General features: G+C 34.6%; 1 protein-coding gene across 1 annotated transcript; it reads left to right on the forward strand.

The window, feature by feature from the left end:
• The first annotated feature begins 1,825 nt into the window (after positions 1-1,825).
• Positions 1,826-18,124, forward strand: LOC149772915 (uncharacterized). The gene is made up of 6 exons (XM_089947131.1): positions 1,826-2,032; positions 6,507-6,609; positions 6,995-7,101; positions 11,735-11,825; positions 14,833-15,052; positions 17,989-18,124. The coding sequence occupies exons 1-5, from the start codon at positions 1,892-1,894 to the stop codon at positions 15,021-15,023; spliced, it is 633 nt and encodes a 210-aa protein (XP_089803257.1). The 5' UTR covers positions 1,826-1,891; the 3' UTR covers positions 15,024-15,052; positions 17,989-18,124.
• The last annotated feature ends 2,451 nt before the right edge of the window (positions 18,125-20,575 follow it).

Consider the following 20,575-nt stretch of genomic DNA (forward strand, 5'->3'; position numbering starts at 1 on the left):
TCAAGGTCGCGTGGTCAGGTGTTTTTGTGGTCATCCCCTTCTAAGCTTGCTTTGAGGATTCCATTTAAATGCCGATCTGGTAACCTTCTCTTCTTGATCTCGTCCACTACTGGAAGCTGGGAGGTTATCTACCACAGGTTGGTGTTGCTGATGGTGCCTGGCCAGCGGATCTGAAGGATTCTTCTTAGGCAGCTGTTGATGAAGGTCTAAACTCTCTTTACGGTCGACTTGGTGGTTCTGCAGGTCTCAGCTCCATACAGTATTGAGCAAATTATAATCATTTAAACAACGCTATTAAGACAAATTTGAGTTTAAATGAATAATGAATTCGTCAATTTATTTCCGTATAATACGAAGTCAAAATGTAAAATGTATTTACAGCATTGTGAATATAATCCCAACAAAACATAGAATTACTAACACAAGTCCTAATTAATAATGTTACGAATCAACATAATGGCATTGCAAATAAATTACAACGGTGTTGATGCGCCTGTAGTGGATATATACAGCAGTTAACCATTAGCATATTCGCTGATGCTTTCATATTATATATTGTTTCCATTATGTCCCTACTGAATATGTATGTATGTATGTATGTATGTATGTATGTATGTATGTATGTATGTATGTGTGTGTGAGTGTGTGTGTTTGTGTGTGTGTGTGAGTATGTATGTATGTATGTATGTATGTATGCCAAAGGTCTGTATTTCCAAGAACGAGGATGAATTGCTCGAAACGTACAGAAAACACATGGTGTATATTCCAAGTTTCCAAAAGTTTGAATAATGACATTTTCATAAGCATGATTTTTCCCCCGATTTTCTTTAATATTGTCTGTGTTTATGAAGTTAATATTTGCCAAATGATGGAGAGTGAAAATGTTTCTTGACTTTTTTATTCCATACTGCTTTAGAAATTTTAGGTCACATATACATAGATTGTAAGCTGTAGAGTTATTTAAAAGTGTATCCGAAATATAGACTGTGAGCTGTAGTGTTATTTTAAAGTTGATCATATATACAGGTTGTAAGCTTTAGTGTTATTTAAAAGTATGAGAGATACATATATTGTAAGCTGTATTCTACCTTAAAATATCATATATATAGATTACAAGCTGTCGTGTTCGTAAAAGCGTATCAGATACATAGATTGCAGGCTGTAGAGTTCATAGTAACGTATCAGATAGATAGACTGTACGTTGTAGTGTTATTTAAAAGTGTATCAACTACATAGATTTTAATCTGCAGTGTGATAGTTATTTACTTATGTTCGCTAATACCATTACAGAAATAAAACAAAAAGCGGTCATTACGTCTACTTACGCAGTCAGGGCAAGGAATTGCTGGGTGGAAGAAGTATATGATAAACCAAAACCATCCTCATGAACTTCTAAACATTATTTTGCATCAATATCTACACCAAAAAGAACAAAAAGAAAGAAAACTGAAATCTTTGGAAATGTTGCGAGGCAAGCGACCAAGGTTAATGACAACTCGTATTACATTCGTTCGTAATAGTGTATGATTACGTACTTTGTAAAGGTCGTTTTGAACTGTTCGTATGTACGCCTTGGAGACAAAATAAGTGACGCGTGAAAATAAATATCCAGCAAACTGGGATTGGGCAGCCTTGGGTACCATACCCAGATATAAATCTTATAGATATGTATCATGTAAGTCCCCCCTAGAGTGCCATGGTAAATAAAAGTATTTACTATTGTCTAAGGATTGTAGGCTAATTAATGGTAACGCTGTATGTTAAATCACATTAACGCTACTTGGTTTGGAAGATGCAAAGGGTCCCGTGTGTATATTGCGTATATAAGGGGCATACCTGACTCAGAGTACATAGTACAACCGTCTGAAGCTGATACTACGAAATCTATTTCATGATGAAGGTTCTTCTCTTGCTTGGTCTTTTAGCTCTAGTAGAAACTAGATGGGTCCGTAATGACAGTCAACTCCAAAGTGTCAGCGAACGAGAACTGGAAGAGGAAGGCAGCCAACTTCAGGCACTTGTCATTCGTAAGGTAAGTAAAATATATCAATCTCTATGATTGGCAAGGTTTACAGAGAGAGAGAGAGAGAGAGAGAATTGGAACAAATCTAAACAAGGCAAAACATTTGATGTAGGATTGTCGTCATGGACACCTCCCAAGTTTCGATGATCTGATGTTTCCTGCTAAACATGTAACCACACAATTTCTGTATTCAGTTGTATCATTGAACAAGTAAATAAGCAAATTATGTATTCAGTTATGTCAGTCAACATCTAAACACACAATGTATGTGTTAATTTATATACTTAAACTACTAAACACAAAATTTACGTATTTAGTTATATCATTGAACAGGTAAACACACAATTTCTGTATTCATTTATCTAATTTAACAGGTAAACATACAATGTATGTATTCAGTTATATCATTGAACAGGTAAGCACACAATTTATGTATTCATTTATATCGGTGAACAGGTAAACACACAATGTATGTATTTAATTATATTGTTCAACAAGGAAACACACAATGTATGTATTCTCCTATGTCATCGAACAGGTAAACACACAATTTATGTATTTAGTTATATCATTGAGCAGATAAACACACAATTTATGAACCGCTCCGGTGGCTCAGTGTTTGGAGCGTCCTCCTCGGATGCGGGAGGTTGTGGGTCCGGCCGAGTCATACCAAAGACTTAAAAAAAATGGTACTAACAGCTCCTTTGCTTGGAGCTCAGTATTAAGAGGTTAGTGCTAGCACTGATCGGCCCGGTGTCAGGATAATGTGACTGGGTAGGACATACTGCCACATGTATGTGGCATGATGCCCCAATGCTAGACATCACTATAAACTGCCACACTGCAGACATCTTAACGATATGACTGAAAAATTGTTACAATCTACGTTAAAAATCCAAATCACACTCACACAAATTATACACAATTTATGTATACAGTTAGATCACTGGAAAGGTAAATACACAATTTTTGTATTTAGTTATATCATTGAACACGTAAACAGTTTATGTATTTAGCTATCTCATTGAACAAGTAAACGCACAAGCACTTATTTCGTAAAATAAGGCATATATTTCAGAAAACAACTTGAAAGGTCATGCAGGTGGATTTATTATATTCACGATTTATTCCAATTACATAGTGACTAAAGCGAATTTAAATGAACAATGCTAATTACTGGTATACATATATATATATATATATATATATATATATATATATATATATTTTCACTCCATTATTATATAAATGCCCGTCAAAGCAAAATAACAGAGGAAAGGCCAACATGAAAACTCGCTTGGAAACTCTGTACTGAATCTAAAAATGAGACTGTTTGATGTGAAAGCATCAGCCAAAGTGCATAGACTAAAAAAAAACTGTACAACAACATTAAGAAACCTATTATCGTAACCTCTATTGTGCTCGGAATAAACACTGGTGAGAAACACGCGAGTTCTTAAAATGATAAGACGAATACCTTTGAGTTCGTATGTATGGATAGGCCAAATTGGTTTTGACCTGTTTATTAAGATCGTATTGCTTGACACACATGCTATATTGTAACATTACATTTTTTATATTAAGTCACGACTTTGACTATATGACCAAACGTTGACTGCTGCTATACATGGCGACCAATATAACTTAGTGGAGAAAGATCCCACAAAACCTCGGTAGGAAGCACCGACTCGCGGTTAATCGACTGGCAGTTTTCTCACATACCTACATTAGCCGAAACCGAGACTGGAACACATGCGGACATAGGTCAGATGGCAATGATCGGTATAGGCGAGCGCTTAAAACCAATGTCACAGGTGGAGTCACCTGAATTACATGATGTTACTTGATAGTCTATACAGTTATTTAATGAACTGTTTCTAAGAAAGCAATTTAGTCCTAGTTAGTTTTTGTGATTTCATCTTTATTAAATATCTTTTACTAAGTCCAAAACAACAACAGACAGATACATTGAAACAGCCTGCATGAAATATACAGGAAACAATCAGCAGTAGTTTATATTACGGTTTAATAACCTTCAATTTATATATGCTTAAGAGGTCTATTCAAATGTTTCCGAAATTAAAAGATAAGAAAATGCTTGATATGTTGTAGTTTATTTAGTATATTCGTCTATGGTCAACGTCCACAGAGTAATTCATGTTGAAGAAGATGTGAAATGATATGGCCAATATAAAGGATGTAATGACCTGCGCATGATTTACTCCTGAACATAAATATGGCACAGGAAGTGCATTAACACCCTTAAACCATCCCCTGTCCGTCCCTCATTTAAAAAAGGTAGCCGCGTGCTAGACATCACAATATACTGCCTCACTGCAGACATCGTAGTGATATGAGTGAAAAAGTATTCAAGCTAACACAAATCACACACTCCAAATCACAAACACACACACACACACACACACACACGCGCGCGCACTATGAGCTTGTGCCTCCTGCCAAATGGTACAGCACGGTAGCTGTGACGTCACTGGTTGGAAATCACGATTATTCCTATTTTTCCGGCAGTTTTGCTAGTTTGGGTAGTGATATAAAGTCTTCTGGCATCTATCGCAGAAGTAGATAACACACCATGATTTTTCGAACCCATGTATGATAAATAAGAGCAATTATAATTAAGTGCCAATTTTAATTTATAGACAGCTACAGGTCCCATGTTATAGATATAACAAGTGGGTACAATAATGTTAGAGTTTCTAAAACTGAACATAAATTAGCTAAATATGAATTGCTATAATGCAGGATTTAATGTCCTCTTTTTACAAAATGTTGAAGATATATATTACGACAATTTTAATCTCAACATATTTGTTCAACTTGTACTTTAACCCCACCTCTTCCACCCCAAGACGTAGACCTTGCTTTTAAGCCATCCAAACTATACATAACGTTAAATTCCATCTAATGATACATGATGAGGTTAGATTTGTTCTTTTGTAAAATTCATACGTTCATTGATTCCCCAACAACACACCCACCCTCATCCCCAACACCACACGCACCCTCATCCCGACCATTGATAATAAAACCAGCAGGCATGACAAAAACGCTTTTGTTATTTTTCCGACATGACTCAAACCCACCCGGTGATATATGTGGCTGTGTTGTTTTTCCGACATGACCCAAACACATCCGGTGATATATGTGCCTGTGTTGTTTTTCCGACATGACTCAAACACACGCGGTGATATATATATATATATATATATATATATATATATATATATATATATATATATATATATATATATATATATATGCCTGCTTTGGCTTTCCGACATGACTCAAACATGTCTAAAAACCAAATTACCTCTCTGTCGATAGCAGTGATGAAATATGAGTACGCATTCCTATTGGTAGTTCCAAACAAAACAGAATGATCTAAAGTGTAAACGGTAGTTCCAAAATGAAACAATGACATTACAGAATAAGGATTATACACTTCTATTTCATATTATTGATATTAAAGTGTTATGATTATATATTGTATTGCATATTATTATTATTCTAGAGTTAGGATTGTACATTTTAATTACAAATTATTAATATTCTAGAGTTATTATCATACATTTTATTTGAATAATATCAATATTCAAGAAGTATGATTATACATTTTTATTACAATGTGTTAATATGCCACAATTAGGATTATACATTTTTGCTACGCTTGGAGTGCCATTGTCCGAAATTTCGGAACACAAGATGAATGTACCCAACAACCATATATTTATTCTAACTGACACAAGAGCTACGGTCAGATTCATTTTGCTACACAACACGGTTTCACATAAGACAACTTCTATAAGTTTGCTTCTATTCTCTCAGCTCAATACACCACGGTTTCACATAAGGCAACTTCTGTGAGTTTGCACCTATACTCTCAGCTCAGTGCGCTACGGTTTTATATTAGACAACTTTACGAGATTGCATATATCCTGTCAATTCAATACACCACGGTTTCACATAAGATATATACTACGAGTTTTGCTTCTAACCTGGCAGTTCAATATACAACGATTGCATATAAAATAACTAATAGAAGTTTGCAGTCATCATCTTTATTCTATGCACCATGTTTCATACAAGGCAACTGCTACAGGTCTGCATCTATCCTGTCAGTTCAATATACTACGGTTTCATACAAGGCAACTGCTACAGGTCTGCATCTATCCTGTCAGTTCAATATAGCACGGTTTTACATAAGAAAACCAAAACGGGTCTGCATCTATCCTGTCAATATCAAATATTTATGTGAGTCATTTTCATAGGTATCTATTACCACATATTGCATTTACAAAATACCTTCGTGTTCTTTATACATCATTAAATCAATATTTTAATTTTGAACGATTTCAAGCTAGTTTGTCAAACATTGCTTATTTATGAGACTATAGTTACCTATAGGAAAAACTATTATATATCATTACACGTATGAAATATTTATCAGGTATTTTCATTTTAGCTCCTGCGTAATCTTCAAAACCTTGATGACAAAAAAGGACTTGGTGCAGAAAATAACGAGGCTGAGGACTTGGAAGGCCAGAGCTTGGATGATTACGCAAGAGGTACTAATTTGTCTATCTATACATGTAAACCTATTAATGCGCGAATGGCTATAAACATACCTAAATATGAAAGTATATTTATCAGGAAGTAACTCTCTGAGCAGGTATGTAGATATTGTATTATATATGTAGGTCGATGGATTGGCAGGAATCTAGGTTCATGGGTTGGATAATTTGAACGGTCGATGGATAGAAGAATTAGGGATGATTAGAAACATTAAATCCTTTCTGAGTCTATAACAAAATACTTGGAATCTGAGGAAATTCAAGCCAAAGTAATAATTATACATGTAATTCACACTAATATCATTATTGCAAAATGTCGTCTCTAGTATAAATTATATCTCGTTGTGAAAGAAAGTCAATCTTTTTCCTGGTCTTTTAGCTCTAGGAGAAACTAAATGGGTCCGTAATGATGATCCACTCCAAAGTGACAGTGGTGAAGAATCTGGAGAGAATGACAGCCAAAACCAGAAACTTGTTATTAGTAAGGTAAGTAAAATGTATCAAACGTTAGAATTGACAACATTTACAAAGAGAGAGATATATGGAGCAACATAATAAGATACTATTTTAACAGTATATTTTACATTTATTAGAATGCATGCCCGTCAAAACACAATAACAGAAAATGCCAATAGTAAAAATTGGTTTGGAAAGTTGTGCCGGACATATTGTCAGTGCCCTCTGAGGTAGAGTATAATTAAAAAATTTAGGCTTTCAGCTGAGTAAGCATCAATCGAAATGCCAAAACAAAAGTGAACAACGATGTTACGAAGCCTATATATTCTAGTATGTACCTATGCACAGACGAAACACTTCCCACTGCTAAGAAAAACGTTAGCTTTTAGAATGACGAAATCGGATGGCATATCTACATTGAACGAAGATATGTTGGCATATCTACATTGAACGAAAGATCTGTTAGTATATCTACATTTAAAGAAGATCTGTTGGCATATCTACATTGAACAAATATCTGTTGGCATATCTACATTGAACGAAGATATGTTGGCATATTTACACTGAACGAAGATCTGATGGAATATCTGCATTGAAAGAACGAGTTTGGTTTTACTTGTTTATCGGGTTGTATTACTTCATACACATGCCATGTTGCGGTCGTTCATTTAAGGTCCGTTACACTACGTTTTCTTTAAGATATGAAAAATGTGGACTACATAAACTACAAAGTAATGAATAATGGCCGAAGTGGCTATAGCGTCCGACTCGGATGTGGGAAGTTCGGGTTAGAATGCCAGCTGAGTCATACCAAAGACTTATAAAAATTGTACCAGCAGCTATCTCGCTTGGCGTGTAGCATTAATCGTTAGTGTTAGGACTGGTCGGCCTGGTGTCAGGAGAGTGGACTGGGTGGGACATGATGCCACAAGTCAACGTCATCATGTCAATTGCAAAACATAACAATAAACTGCGCACTTCAGACATAGCAGTGATATGACTAAAATTGTTAAAGGTAATTTAAAAATCCAAACGCACAACACAGTAATGAATTCCTTTATCTAGAAGTATCTCTATTACACGGTCTTAATCGCTAATATATACATTAATGTGTCAAACTATTTCTAAGAAAGTAATTTATTTCTTATTCATTCCAAAATTATATTTTACAAAATCTAATAAAGTGGTGGATGCGCTAAAACAGATATGTTAATGAACTGGGGCGCACATCATAAATATCGTCATATATGTGTGGTTCTATATTGCGACAACAGCGGCAATGTATGTCACGATTTAGTAACCACATCTATACATGTAAGGGGGTCAATTCACATGTGTATGCGAATGTTTTAGAAACTAACAAACATATACTAATTGTTTATGTCGCAGTTTATTTATTATAACGGACTATTACCCAATTTCATAAAGTAACCTAACTAACTCAAAATGTGAAGTAACATAGCCGAATAAACGATGCAGTGACCCGTGCATGGTATCCTCCTAAAATTAAATTTGATGGGGCGAATGTATAGCTTCTCCTATTCCCGACACCTTTTGGAAAAGAGAACTTCATGCCACTGACCTGTTCGATAACTTTGTTACCTTCCATTTTGTTATCGCCAAATTTGTTGCCACCCACTTTGTTATCGCGTATTAACCAAAACATGAAGGTACAGTTTCAGAACGATTACATTCAGGTGATCTCCGCCGTTGGTTTTAAGAAAAGTGAATCTTAGTCGCGCACCTTATAATAGGCACTGGATAAAGATGCATTACGAACCCGACACTGGACAAATATGCATTACGTACGCGACACTGGACAAGGATGCATTACGTATCCGACACTGGGCAAATATGCATTACGTACCTGACACTGGACAAAGATACGTTACGTACCCGACACTGGACAAATATGCAGTACGTACCCGACACTGGACAAAGATGCATTACGTACCCGAATATTAAGCGCGGTTTTATAGATTGTCATTTATTGATGGTAGAAGATACTGCTAGAAAAGCGCACACGAACAATTTTAATGAAAAAATACTTTACTGACCTATTAGTTGTATGTCGTAATCTCTCTCTCTCTCTCTCTCTCTCTCTCTCTCTCTCTGTATAACTGTATTATTAATGAAAGTAATAACCTGCAACGTAGACTGATAACTTGTATTATGTGTAACAAGTTCTCTTCATGCTTCCTTATTGCGGTAACATACTTGCCTATGTACCTACCTACCACGTACAGAATGAGTGTTGTGATGTCTTTTGTTTGCAATCAAAATTAGTCCTATTTTCCTTCCGTTTCGTGATCTTGGATGCTAACATAAACATCTGCTGACATCTTGTCACAGAAGTACGTAACTCAGCAGGAATTCGCAAACCGATGCATGATAAACAAGACCGGTTATAATTATGTAACATGTTTATTATACACACAAAAACAATTTGTTAAAACATGTTTATTCTAAACACAAAAACAGTTTATTAATTGTGCAAAATGTTTATTATAAACACAAATACAGGTTTATTAATTTGTAACATGCTTATTCTAAACACATAAACAGTTTATTAATTGTGTAACATGTTTAATATTAAAACAAATACAGTTTATTAATTTGTAACATGTTTATTAAAACTCAAATACATACAGTTTAGTAATTGTGTAACATGTTTATTACAAATACAAATACAGTTTTTTAATCGTGGGACTAATAGGCTTAGAATTTCTAAACTTGAAAATTAATACTAGTTTGTATTCTTATAATCTTCAAGTCCTTGACTCAGCTCATAAAAGGATAGATAACAAAATTGAAATGATAATATCAAGAAAGTTAGCAATTAAAATGTACTTACACGAAGTTAATTTAATGAGCAGTATAAGTACTCTTTGAATAGTTATATGGAATCCACTCCATTGAGATATATCTATAAATATACCTTTCGAAGGGATTTTTTTAAATATTGTTTCTTCCCGTTACTGGATTCCTGTTCTATCAAATCAATAATTGCAATTAACTAATAAGTTAAATAGGAATGATTGTGATGTGGGCTGTTACATTTTCACACACTCTTGTATATATGGGCTGCGAGAATTTCAACGTTAGAAAAATAATTCCACCTGTATAATTGTTACTCCTACATCAAATGTTTCCACCGCTTACGAAGTAGGACTTGCTTCCAATCCTTTTAAACGCTAGATCAAGTTAAATTATATCTAATGATACGTGACTATGTTAGATTTGTTCATTTGTAAAGTTGATATATTCGTCGATCCCGCAACTACAACCCCATCGCGATCCCCACCGTAGAGAAAAAATCAATAGCATTTTTGTTCCAACATGGGTCAAACACGATAAGAAATCAAACTACCTTATAACCATCGTTCAAACTCTACAGAAACCACATTACTCTATGATCATAATTCAATCACGCCCAGAAACAAAATTACTCTGTTTTGGATATGATTCGAACACGCACTGAAACCAAATTATTCTGTGTTGGATATGATTCAAACACGCCCAGAAACCAAATTACTCTGTGTTGGATATGATTCGAACACTCCCTGAAACCACATTACTTTGTGATGGATATGATTCAAACACGCCCAGAAACCAAATTACCCTCATTAATCAAACACGCCCAGAAACCTAATCATCATATGTCTACTGTTTAGACAAGATTATAAACCAAATTAATCAAATTTTGACACGTTCCAAACACCCACAGAATGTAAATTATTATATGTCCATGATTAAAAAAAACGCCAAGAAACCAAATCAATCGATGTCCATGATTTAAACACGAACATAAACTATATCAGTGTATGCCAATGATTAAACACGACCGGAAACCAAATTAATCAACGTCCATACCTGTGGATACAAATTGTACGCACTTGTTTGCACTTTTGCATTGGATGTTGCAAACAAACCATAATGATCTAATTATTAAACTGACTTCCCTAAACGCAAAATTTATACACTGTATTCCAGAATTAGTATTTACATGTATTAATATTTGAGAATTAGGAGTATATATCTTTATTATATTTTTATTGCAATTTATCACTTTTCCAGAAAAAGAGGTATATTTTTATTGAATTTGTATTGTAATTTATTAATATTCCAGAATTAGAATCATATAGTTTTATCATAGTTTTATAGCAAGTGTCCGAAATTTAAAACATGATTTAAATGGTCTCAAACGCACATACTTTTCTTTTTTGTCGCAAGTGTTGTTGTCAGATTAGTTTGCAATGCACCACTGTTTCATAAACGACAATTACTGCTAGTCTGCGTCTATCCTACCAACTCAAGACATCACGATTAAAAATAGCTGCTACTAGTCTGCATGTCTCCTACCATTTCAATACACCACGATTTCATTTTAAATAGCTGCTACGAGCCTGCGTCTATCATGTCAATTCAATATACCACGATTTCATTTAAAAAATTCAATACAGTAGTGTTTCAGGAATTTATTGCCACCTGTTGCATTCATAATATGCTTTATGGTTTCAAAACAAATCACGAAATCTATATTTTTAATCTTTAACGAGCTTGCTTGTCGCCTTTTACATACTTATGAGACTAGTGTTACATGTCGTAATTATTATTATTATTATTACACGTATTAAGTAGGAATTGTATATTTTCATTTTAGTTGCTGCATAGTCTTAAAGAACGTCTTGGAAGTGACGAAACTAACTCGACTGACAGCTCAGAAGAACACAGATCGAAAAACTGTTCCAAAGGTACTAGTCTCAATATGTGTACATATCAATACATGCCAAACTTAGATACATGCTTGCATAGAAACAAGCCTAAAATGAAAGCATATTAGTCACTAAGTAACTATCTGATCAGGTAACTAGCTACGTTATTAAATATGTGGGGAGATGGCCGGGCAGGAATCTAGGTTCATGAGTTTGGTAATTTGAAAACCTGATACATTGAATTAGGGATGTTTAGAATTCTTAAAAATATATTCGTGCTTTAATCTATAATGGAATACTTTGGGTCTTGACAATACAAGCTTACGCAATAATAAATATGCATGTAATTCATAAGAATATCCGTATTATAAAATGTCGTCTCTTGTTTAAATTATGTTGGAATGTCTAAGGTTTTGAGTCATGTAAAGACAGTGTGGTTGGAATGTTCTAGATGCATACGCCGGTCCAGTTACCTAAACGGCTTCACGTAACTTTCATCGGATGTCCCTTCCCCACGCCATTTTGGGATATTAATTTGCAGTGACTACAAAGCTGTTCCTAATCAAAGCGCGTCCTTTATATTTAAGTGAAATAAATAAGAGAAATTATAACGTTAATATAGGTGTAAAGTTTATCTACGTGTCCTTATATAGTTAAATATACATATATTATTCATATATCTTATTGTATATGTGTCCTTTTTATGAGCCGTTTGATTTGGTAAGGTTCACCAATATGTGTACAGTTGTGCGTAGATAGAGACACATATAAAACAAGACTTTATAAATGTAATACAAGTTAGTTTATCGGCAAGCTGACTGGAGAACTGTATATATCTATTGCTAATTTAAGACTTATTCAAAATCTAACAACAAAATACCTCAGCATGATATTAGACCATAAAGCATTTATTGTATTGTTACCTTGGTATGTTAAAGCCATATGTCGAGCATTAGTCTATCGAAAATGAAGTTGAGAAAAGAAACGTTAGAATGCAAGTAAGGTTAGACTGGGAAAGGCACGTATGCACGCATACAAAAAAACGGTAGAAACATGGTTATGTGGATAAGGTTTCTGTAAATGAATAAATGAGAGAGAGAGAGAGCGAGAGACAGAGAGAGTAAGAGGGTAGAACGTGTGCAGAAAATCGTCCCATATAATTCGTCGTAAGCGCTTTTTAAGCGCTTTTTTATGGAGATGTGCGCAAGATCCATATCGAATGGACAAAGAGGAGTGGGTTCCATATCGAATGGACAAAAAGGTATGGGGTCCATATCAGATGGATACAGATATGAGGCCCAGATTATTTTGACACTTAACCATTCAGGGGACAAAAACCTCTTTTGACTAAGACTCAATACAACATGGAGTCCCTAGGGCTCATTACATCACTGCGTTCCTAGGAATCATTATATGATAAGGGCACTAAGACTCATGTCATCATGGGGCCAGAAGGACTCATACAATCATGGGGTTCCTACACTCATTACATAATGGGGTCGCTAAGACTCATGACATCATTAGGTCACTAGGACTCATTTCATCATGGGTTGCTAGAACGCATTAAATGATCATGTCACTAGGACTCATTCAATAATGATGTCAATATAACTCAATACATCATAGGGTCGCTAAGACTCATTACAACATGAGGTCACTAGGACTCATTAAATCATTGGGTCACTAAGACTCATTACATCATGGGGTCACTATGACTCATTAAATTATTGGGTCACTAAGACTTATTACATCATGGGGTCACTAGGACTCATTACATCATTGGGTCACTAAGACTCATTACATCATGGGGTCATTAGGACTCATTACATCATAGGGTAGCTAGAACCTATTAAATCATGACATCACTAGGACTCGTTAAATAATGAGCTCACTAGGACTCAATACCTCATAGGGTCGCTAAGACTTATTACATCATGGGGTCACTAAGACTTATTACATGATGGGGTCACTAGGGCTTATTAAATCATTAGGTCACTAAGACTTATTACATGATGCGATCACTAGGGCTTATTAAATCATTGGGTCACTAAGACTCATTACATCATGGGGTCATTAGGACTCAATACATCATAGGGTCGCTAAGACTCATTACATCACGGGGTCACTAGGGCTCATTAAGTCATTGGTCACTAAGACTCATTAAATCATGAGGTCTCTAGGGCTCATGAAATCATTGGGTCACTAGGATTCATTAAATAATGAGGTCACCAGGACTCAACACATCATAGGGACGCTAACACTCATTACATCATGGAGTCACTAGGACTAATTAAATCGTTGGGTCACTAGGACTCATTACATCATCGGGTCACTTGGACTCATTAAATCAATGGGTCACTAGGACTCATTACATCAATGGGTCACTAGGACTCATTAAATCATGAGGCCGCTAGGGCTCATTACATTATGAGATTAATACATTTAGAACTGATATGATCTTGTTGAAATAAGGACGGAGTCAGGATTTAAAGTTTGATAGCCTACTGATAAACAATTTTGGTCCTCTAAAACTATCTTGAAATTGTATAGATCTTTGGTGATACTGATGGCTGAACCAGGCTCGGATGTATCTTATTTTGGGATGTATAACGAAGGCTTTGCTGACGACAATTGTTTCAAAGATCAGCTACGCAGCGTGCTCCGAAAGCTGTTTAATTAGCAATCCGACGTCGATGTTTCTATTATATTAATACAGTCTTAGCGTTATAAAGGAACATAGTAAGATTATGATATTTTCAAGTCCGGATATTCGTGTATTTTGATTGTAACAGTGCATTAACCTTTTTTAAAAAGAAATAATAATATTATTCGGAATCCTTGTTTCTTTGCATTGTATGCAACACTTAGAATCATAACTGTACCAGCTGTAAATCACATCAAACGCACATTTGTATGACAAATATGTTGGCCAGTCCTTTGACTGGTGTTTGTATACAGGATTGTCAGGTGATAGAGAATTTATTTAAGTGTCGTCTAATTATATATGGAGTCTATCTAACAAAGCAGATTTTTTAATCTTCCATAGCACATCATGTTGATAATAAACCATCAGGAATGCGAAGAGATATGGAGTTACTGTCTTCACTAGCACAACAAGCTAATGACGCAGCGTCGGGAAAAGAAAGAGACCTTGAAGAATATATAGATAGACGACTAGCTGATGAATTCGAAGAGCCCGGAACTCACGAATTTATGGACATACCAGCTGATAATTAACCTATGGACGAAACCATATACAGATATTGGTAAGGGCACACTTTGAGAACATAAACTTTTCAGGCAAACCAAACTCTGGCAGTGGAAAACGAATTTGCTTCCAGAAAATAAATGCTAAATACAAAGATCAAGAGAATGTATTGAATATTAGGTATGTTAATAATAAGAGGGCTGTACTAACAAGAGATAAATAATGGAAAGAAAAAAAAATAAAGTTACTCTAAGTAAATGGAGAACAGGTATAGCTTGTGGATAATAAACTAATGCTTGACGGGAATGTTAAATTTGCTAGGAACATTAGATGTGTTTAACTTTGGCTAATTCCCCATGCCTTTTCAATTACAGTAGCTAGTTACAGTTGTGAATTTCGAGCTGATTTGTTTCATAAATGAGGGTTAGTGGTCATTCTTCTAACACACACGTGTGTGTGTGTATTTGTAGCCAACTGACAAGCAACAGTACATCAAGTCAGGATTTAATGGGATCTAATAATCATTTCCATATATCAAGGCCACCGATACAAGCAAATAACAACTGCAAACACAAAAACGCAAACAAAATATATATGTAGTGTTGTGTTATTGACACAAAATTGATAAGAATATAATTCTAATATATCCAAACATGCATAAAACTATTTGCTATGAACTATTGATGTTTTGGCAAATCAGGTATATCAAATAAAAATGACGAGAACACAATTTGCGTTAAACCTGTATATGTGACCTATTACATTTACCATGGAAAGGAAATGTAACATCATATATCAATGATAGCAATGAAGACAAACCAAAATGTGCCCCGGATACGTTTAATTTATAATTACAATCTAAAGAGGAATAAATTACGAATGGGCTTACATATATGCAGGACTTATCCTTTAACGGCATCTCCGCATAATAAAGGTCATACGACGCAAATGGAAAGGAAAAATTATATACGTATATAACGCAACATTTGCAACAAAACAGTAGGATTATAAACACTTCCTAACAAAAGCAGCTATAAACAGAAAATGAGTTTTAATCACGCACAAAACACTACGAACAACATGGTAAGTAAACTTTTACATCACCAATAAATAGTTAAGTTCTGAAATCAAAAGTCCAAGAACAAATATCCATCCTCACCAAGGTAACCATGAAACCAATTCAGAATGACACGATATACACTCTTATATGCAGTATCATCAAACGGTTACAAAAGGCATATGTAGATCTCGAGATAGATTGACCAGGTTTTCAGTCTAACTGTAACAATATGTGTCCTTGTGTTTGCAATATTACAGTTCTTCGAAAATTTCCCCTCCAAAACCCCAACCAAACAACTAATGCAAAATAAACGTTCATAACATAGATATTCATTAAAAAAATGATAGTCATACAAAATTATTTGGGAAAATAATTTCAATTATATCCCAGTTGTTTAGAGTATTGATCTTTAAAACAAAATGTTAAATGAATTTATATGTGAAAAGACCTGCCATATTAATATATATGCGAAGGGAAGTGCTAGATTAATTTGTGAAGGGACATACTAGATAGATTGTATACGTGATGTTACGTGCTAGATCGATTTTATACGTGAAGGAACGTGCTAGCTATATTTTATATATGACGAAACGTGCTAAATAGATTTTATATGTGAAGGGACGTGCTAGATAGATTGTATATATGAAGGTATGTGCTAGATAGAGTTTATATACGAAAGAACGTATTAAAATGATTTAATATGTGAACGGTTGTGCTAGATAGATTTTATATGTGAAGGGACGTGCTAGATAGAGTTTATATACGAAGGAACGTGCTAAAATGATTTTATATGTGAACGGCTTTGCTAGATAGATTTTACTTGTGAAAGGAAGTTCCAGATAGATTTTATATGTAAAGGGACGTGTAAATAGATTTTACATGTGAAGTGTCGTTCTATATAGAATGTAAATGTGAAGGATCGTGCTAGTTAGATTTTACATGTGAAGGAACATTCGCGATAGATTTTATATGTTAAGAAACGTGCTAAAATGATTTTATATGTGAATGGTTGTGCTAGATAGATTTTACTTGTGAAAGGAAGTTCCAAATAGATTTTATATGTCAACGCGCTAGACATATTTTATTGTGAAGAAACGTGCTAAATAGATTTTTCATGTAAATTCTAGAAATATTTTATATGTGAAGAGACATGCTATATATATAGGAAAGTGCTATACAGATTTTCTATGTGAACAGGCGTGCTAGACAGATTTTATATGTGAACGGAAAGGATGTGGTAGATAACTTTTATATGTGAAGGATAGTTTATCTACGCATTTTTAGATGTGTAGTATGTGCAGTGGGTTTAATTATAAATATCGGGAGCTAACTGTGGAAATGTCAATTGACTTAAACACGGCTGGTTGGAACTATCATACAAGAAAACTAAAATGCTAATTAGTATCAAATATGATGCGGATATTTTATAAAGAACAATGACAAATTGTATTTTAATATGGGCTGCAACGCTAAATCATTTTATTTGCATATTCCTTGAAGCTTAAACGGATATGCTTGCTTTGGCGCTTTTTTCTTAGTATCTTTTTCATATAAATTAACGTGTTTTGGAAAATGGATTCCTTTTGTTAGCAGAAAGCTGTTCTAAAGAATGGATCACATATATGTATGTTATATTAAATAGATTGATTTTGTTATATCATGTGATCAGTGGTTTGCATCATAACAACTCAACCATGGAAGATGAAAATGCAGACTGTATTTTTTCTGTCTTCATTGTTTAGTAAGACAAATGTTTTAAATGCTAATTCTTTGAATAGACAATGTTTTATTCGCATGTTTTGAATCATAATTATTTCTGTTCTTTTTATTCAGAGAAGCAAAACAGAAGAAAAAATGTGTAGCAAATTAAGTTTTGGATTATGTCTGGTCTCACACAATATTAATAGGAATTTGTATTATTTCTCTGTTTTCAGAACAATCGAAGAAAACAGGCGTAATACGAATGCTGTCGGGAAACAACGGATCTACGATATCATTTTGCTACAAAACGCTACTATCCTGGGCCATCAGACAAGAAATCACCTACCTAATTAAAAATGATAATAAAGTATATATTTCTTGCACTGATAGATTTCTACCGTTTTTTCTAGACCACTTAGCAAATTGTCTTCTAATCCAAAGAGGTGTCCACTTTTCCCTATGCACGAAACATACGTTGGTTATGTGTTTACAATCAAAATAAAAAAACAAACACATCAGTGAGTGGAGAACACCATATCCACTTGCAACAAATCATACCTTCTTCACACACACACACACACACACACACACACACACACACACAATGCCGAAATGAAAGCCTATGCCACGAGAATGAAATGCACATACTGGTAGATAAAGTGATATGCCTTCTTCAAAAAAAGGCAATTCGCATATTTATCAATTAGTTGATCAAGAATAAACAATTACCTTTAAATCTCTACCAAAAAAAGCATAAATTAAACTCTTCTATCACCACCAACTCGAAAGAGGGAAAAATATTCTCAAAATACACTAGAATTACATTCGTGGGTACTAAACCGGAAGTATTAATTGTGACCCGATTATATACGACCTTGTTATATTCATACGCCATATCAAACTCGCTCTTTATGTGTTTTGTTATGAGAGGGCATATATGTACCAATGTATTAACTCCAGTTGCTAACACGTGTAAGTTTATTCAAACTATATGCATGACGTTGATGATCAGTGTTAAGTTTATTCAAGCCTTGGTACTAAATAACCTACAGGTGTTGGTGTGCCGTGAAGAACCAAATCAAACAATTTTTGCATATACGAGTACCTCTTGATTAATATGCCTCATCTTCGGTCGTTGCCGGTCGTTACCGGTACTTCACTTTCTCAAGATTAAAAGAGATTGACCTAAAACTATCTTACACTAGCTTACAATATACAATTTAATGAACATAGCCATCTTGCCACAGTTTGGAATCAGCATGCAATAAAATTTACATTTAGGAACGCAAGTATTTATATTCCGCAAATGAGATTGACGTAATCCCTCTCTCTCTCTCTCTCTCTCTCTCTCAGTTTCAGTTACTGGAAGGCTAGGATTTGGTAATACTTGGATTTTAATTACAAAGATCCTTCGAAATCGAAATATCAAAGGCATTATATATATATATATATATATATATATATATATATATATATATATATATATATATATATATATATATATATATATATATATATATATATATATATATATATATATATGTATGTATGTATGTATGTATGTATGTATATATATAAAGAGAGGGAGAGAGAGAGAGAGAGAGAGAGAGAGAGAGAGAGAGGGAGAGAGAGAGAGTTGGTCCCATGCAGACACACCGTTTACCTACCCACTAATTATCATCCTGATGTAGTCACTCAGGATTAGATTGACAGAAAAAGAGGTTTATGGGAGGTTATTACAGAGTTAATAATTTAAATTTAACCTCTCATGGATCTACACGTGAACAATCTTAAATACAAGCTTTCTGTCATGGCATGTGGTTAGTACATGCAACATTTTGCATAATGTTTTGTTCATAATAAAAGCAAATGTATTACTACAATAAATATATAAACCTACGTTTAAGGGTGAACTTTTACAAGTTTTGTTTTCAATCATCGTCAACTTTGTCGTTCAAAGTGATTTCAGGATTTACAATACATTGCCGAGGATGGTGCGTTTTTTATCAGCTTGCACTGGGTTGAAAGTGCATAATTTATCTATTTTCTGCAAATTTTTGTGTAGCTTACTAAGAGATTTTTTGGCCATGGAATTAGAAGTATTAAACTTCACCTAGTTATTAATGATCGAACGTCGTTAAATATGTAAACTGTCAAGTTTTGTACCAGCTAACGCTTTCCAAGTGACGGACCACACGGTGTACAATCCTCCATGCGACTTCTGTTGCTAGTTGAATACACTATAAATAACTTGTCCCTTTACCTACACACATATTGTAAGCCACCAGTTACTGCCTGGTGGGAGTGATTGGCTAGAGCCACGTATTCCTTATTACCTAGTTGAAGTGAATATTGACATGGTTCCATGTTGTTGTTGTTGTTATAGGGTTTAACGCCATTTTTCAGCACAAGATAGGCTGTACATGGCGGCCAGCATTAATGGTGGAGGAAGAACCCGGGAAAATCCTGGAAAGAACCATCTACCTAAGAGTAGCTTTCTCACATATCCACATTTGCTCAGCCAGAGACTCGAACCCACACAGACAGGTGAGATAGCAGTGATCCGTGACGGAGAGCGCTTTAGACCACTCGGCCATTCTGGGCCCCGACATGGTTCCAGAAAGTACAATAAAATGTAAGGAATGTCTAGCACATGTATAGTTTTCTATCTCATAATGATCCCATTGGATTATTGTCACGTTTCTAACTTTATATTAACGTTATATTATCACGAATGTCGGAGCCACGAGTGTCGACACAAAATGATTCCTCTTTGCTTCTGTGCCTCTGTAGATCTGTTCAATGATATTATATTTTCGT

This window comes from Sinohyriopsis cumingii, unplaced genomic scaffold (genome assembly GCF_028554795.1).
Source record: "Sinohyriopsis cumingii isolate HCF-2022 unplaced genomic scaffold, ASM2855479v2 utg000974l, whole genome shotgun sequence".
Classification (NCBI taxonomy): domain Eukaryota; kingdom Metazoa; phylum Mollusca; class Bivalvia; order Unionida; family Unionidae; genus Sinohyriopsis; species Sinohyriopsis cumingii.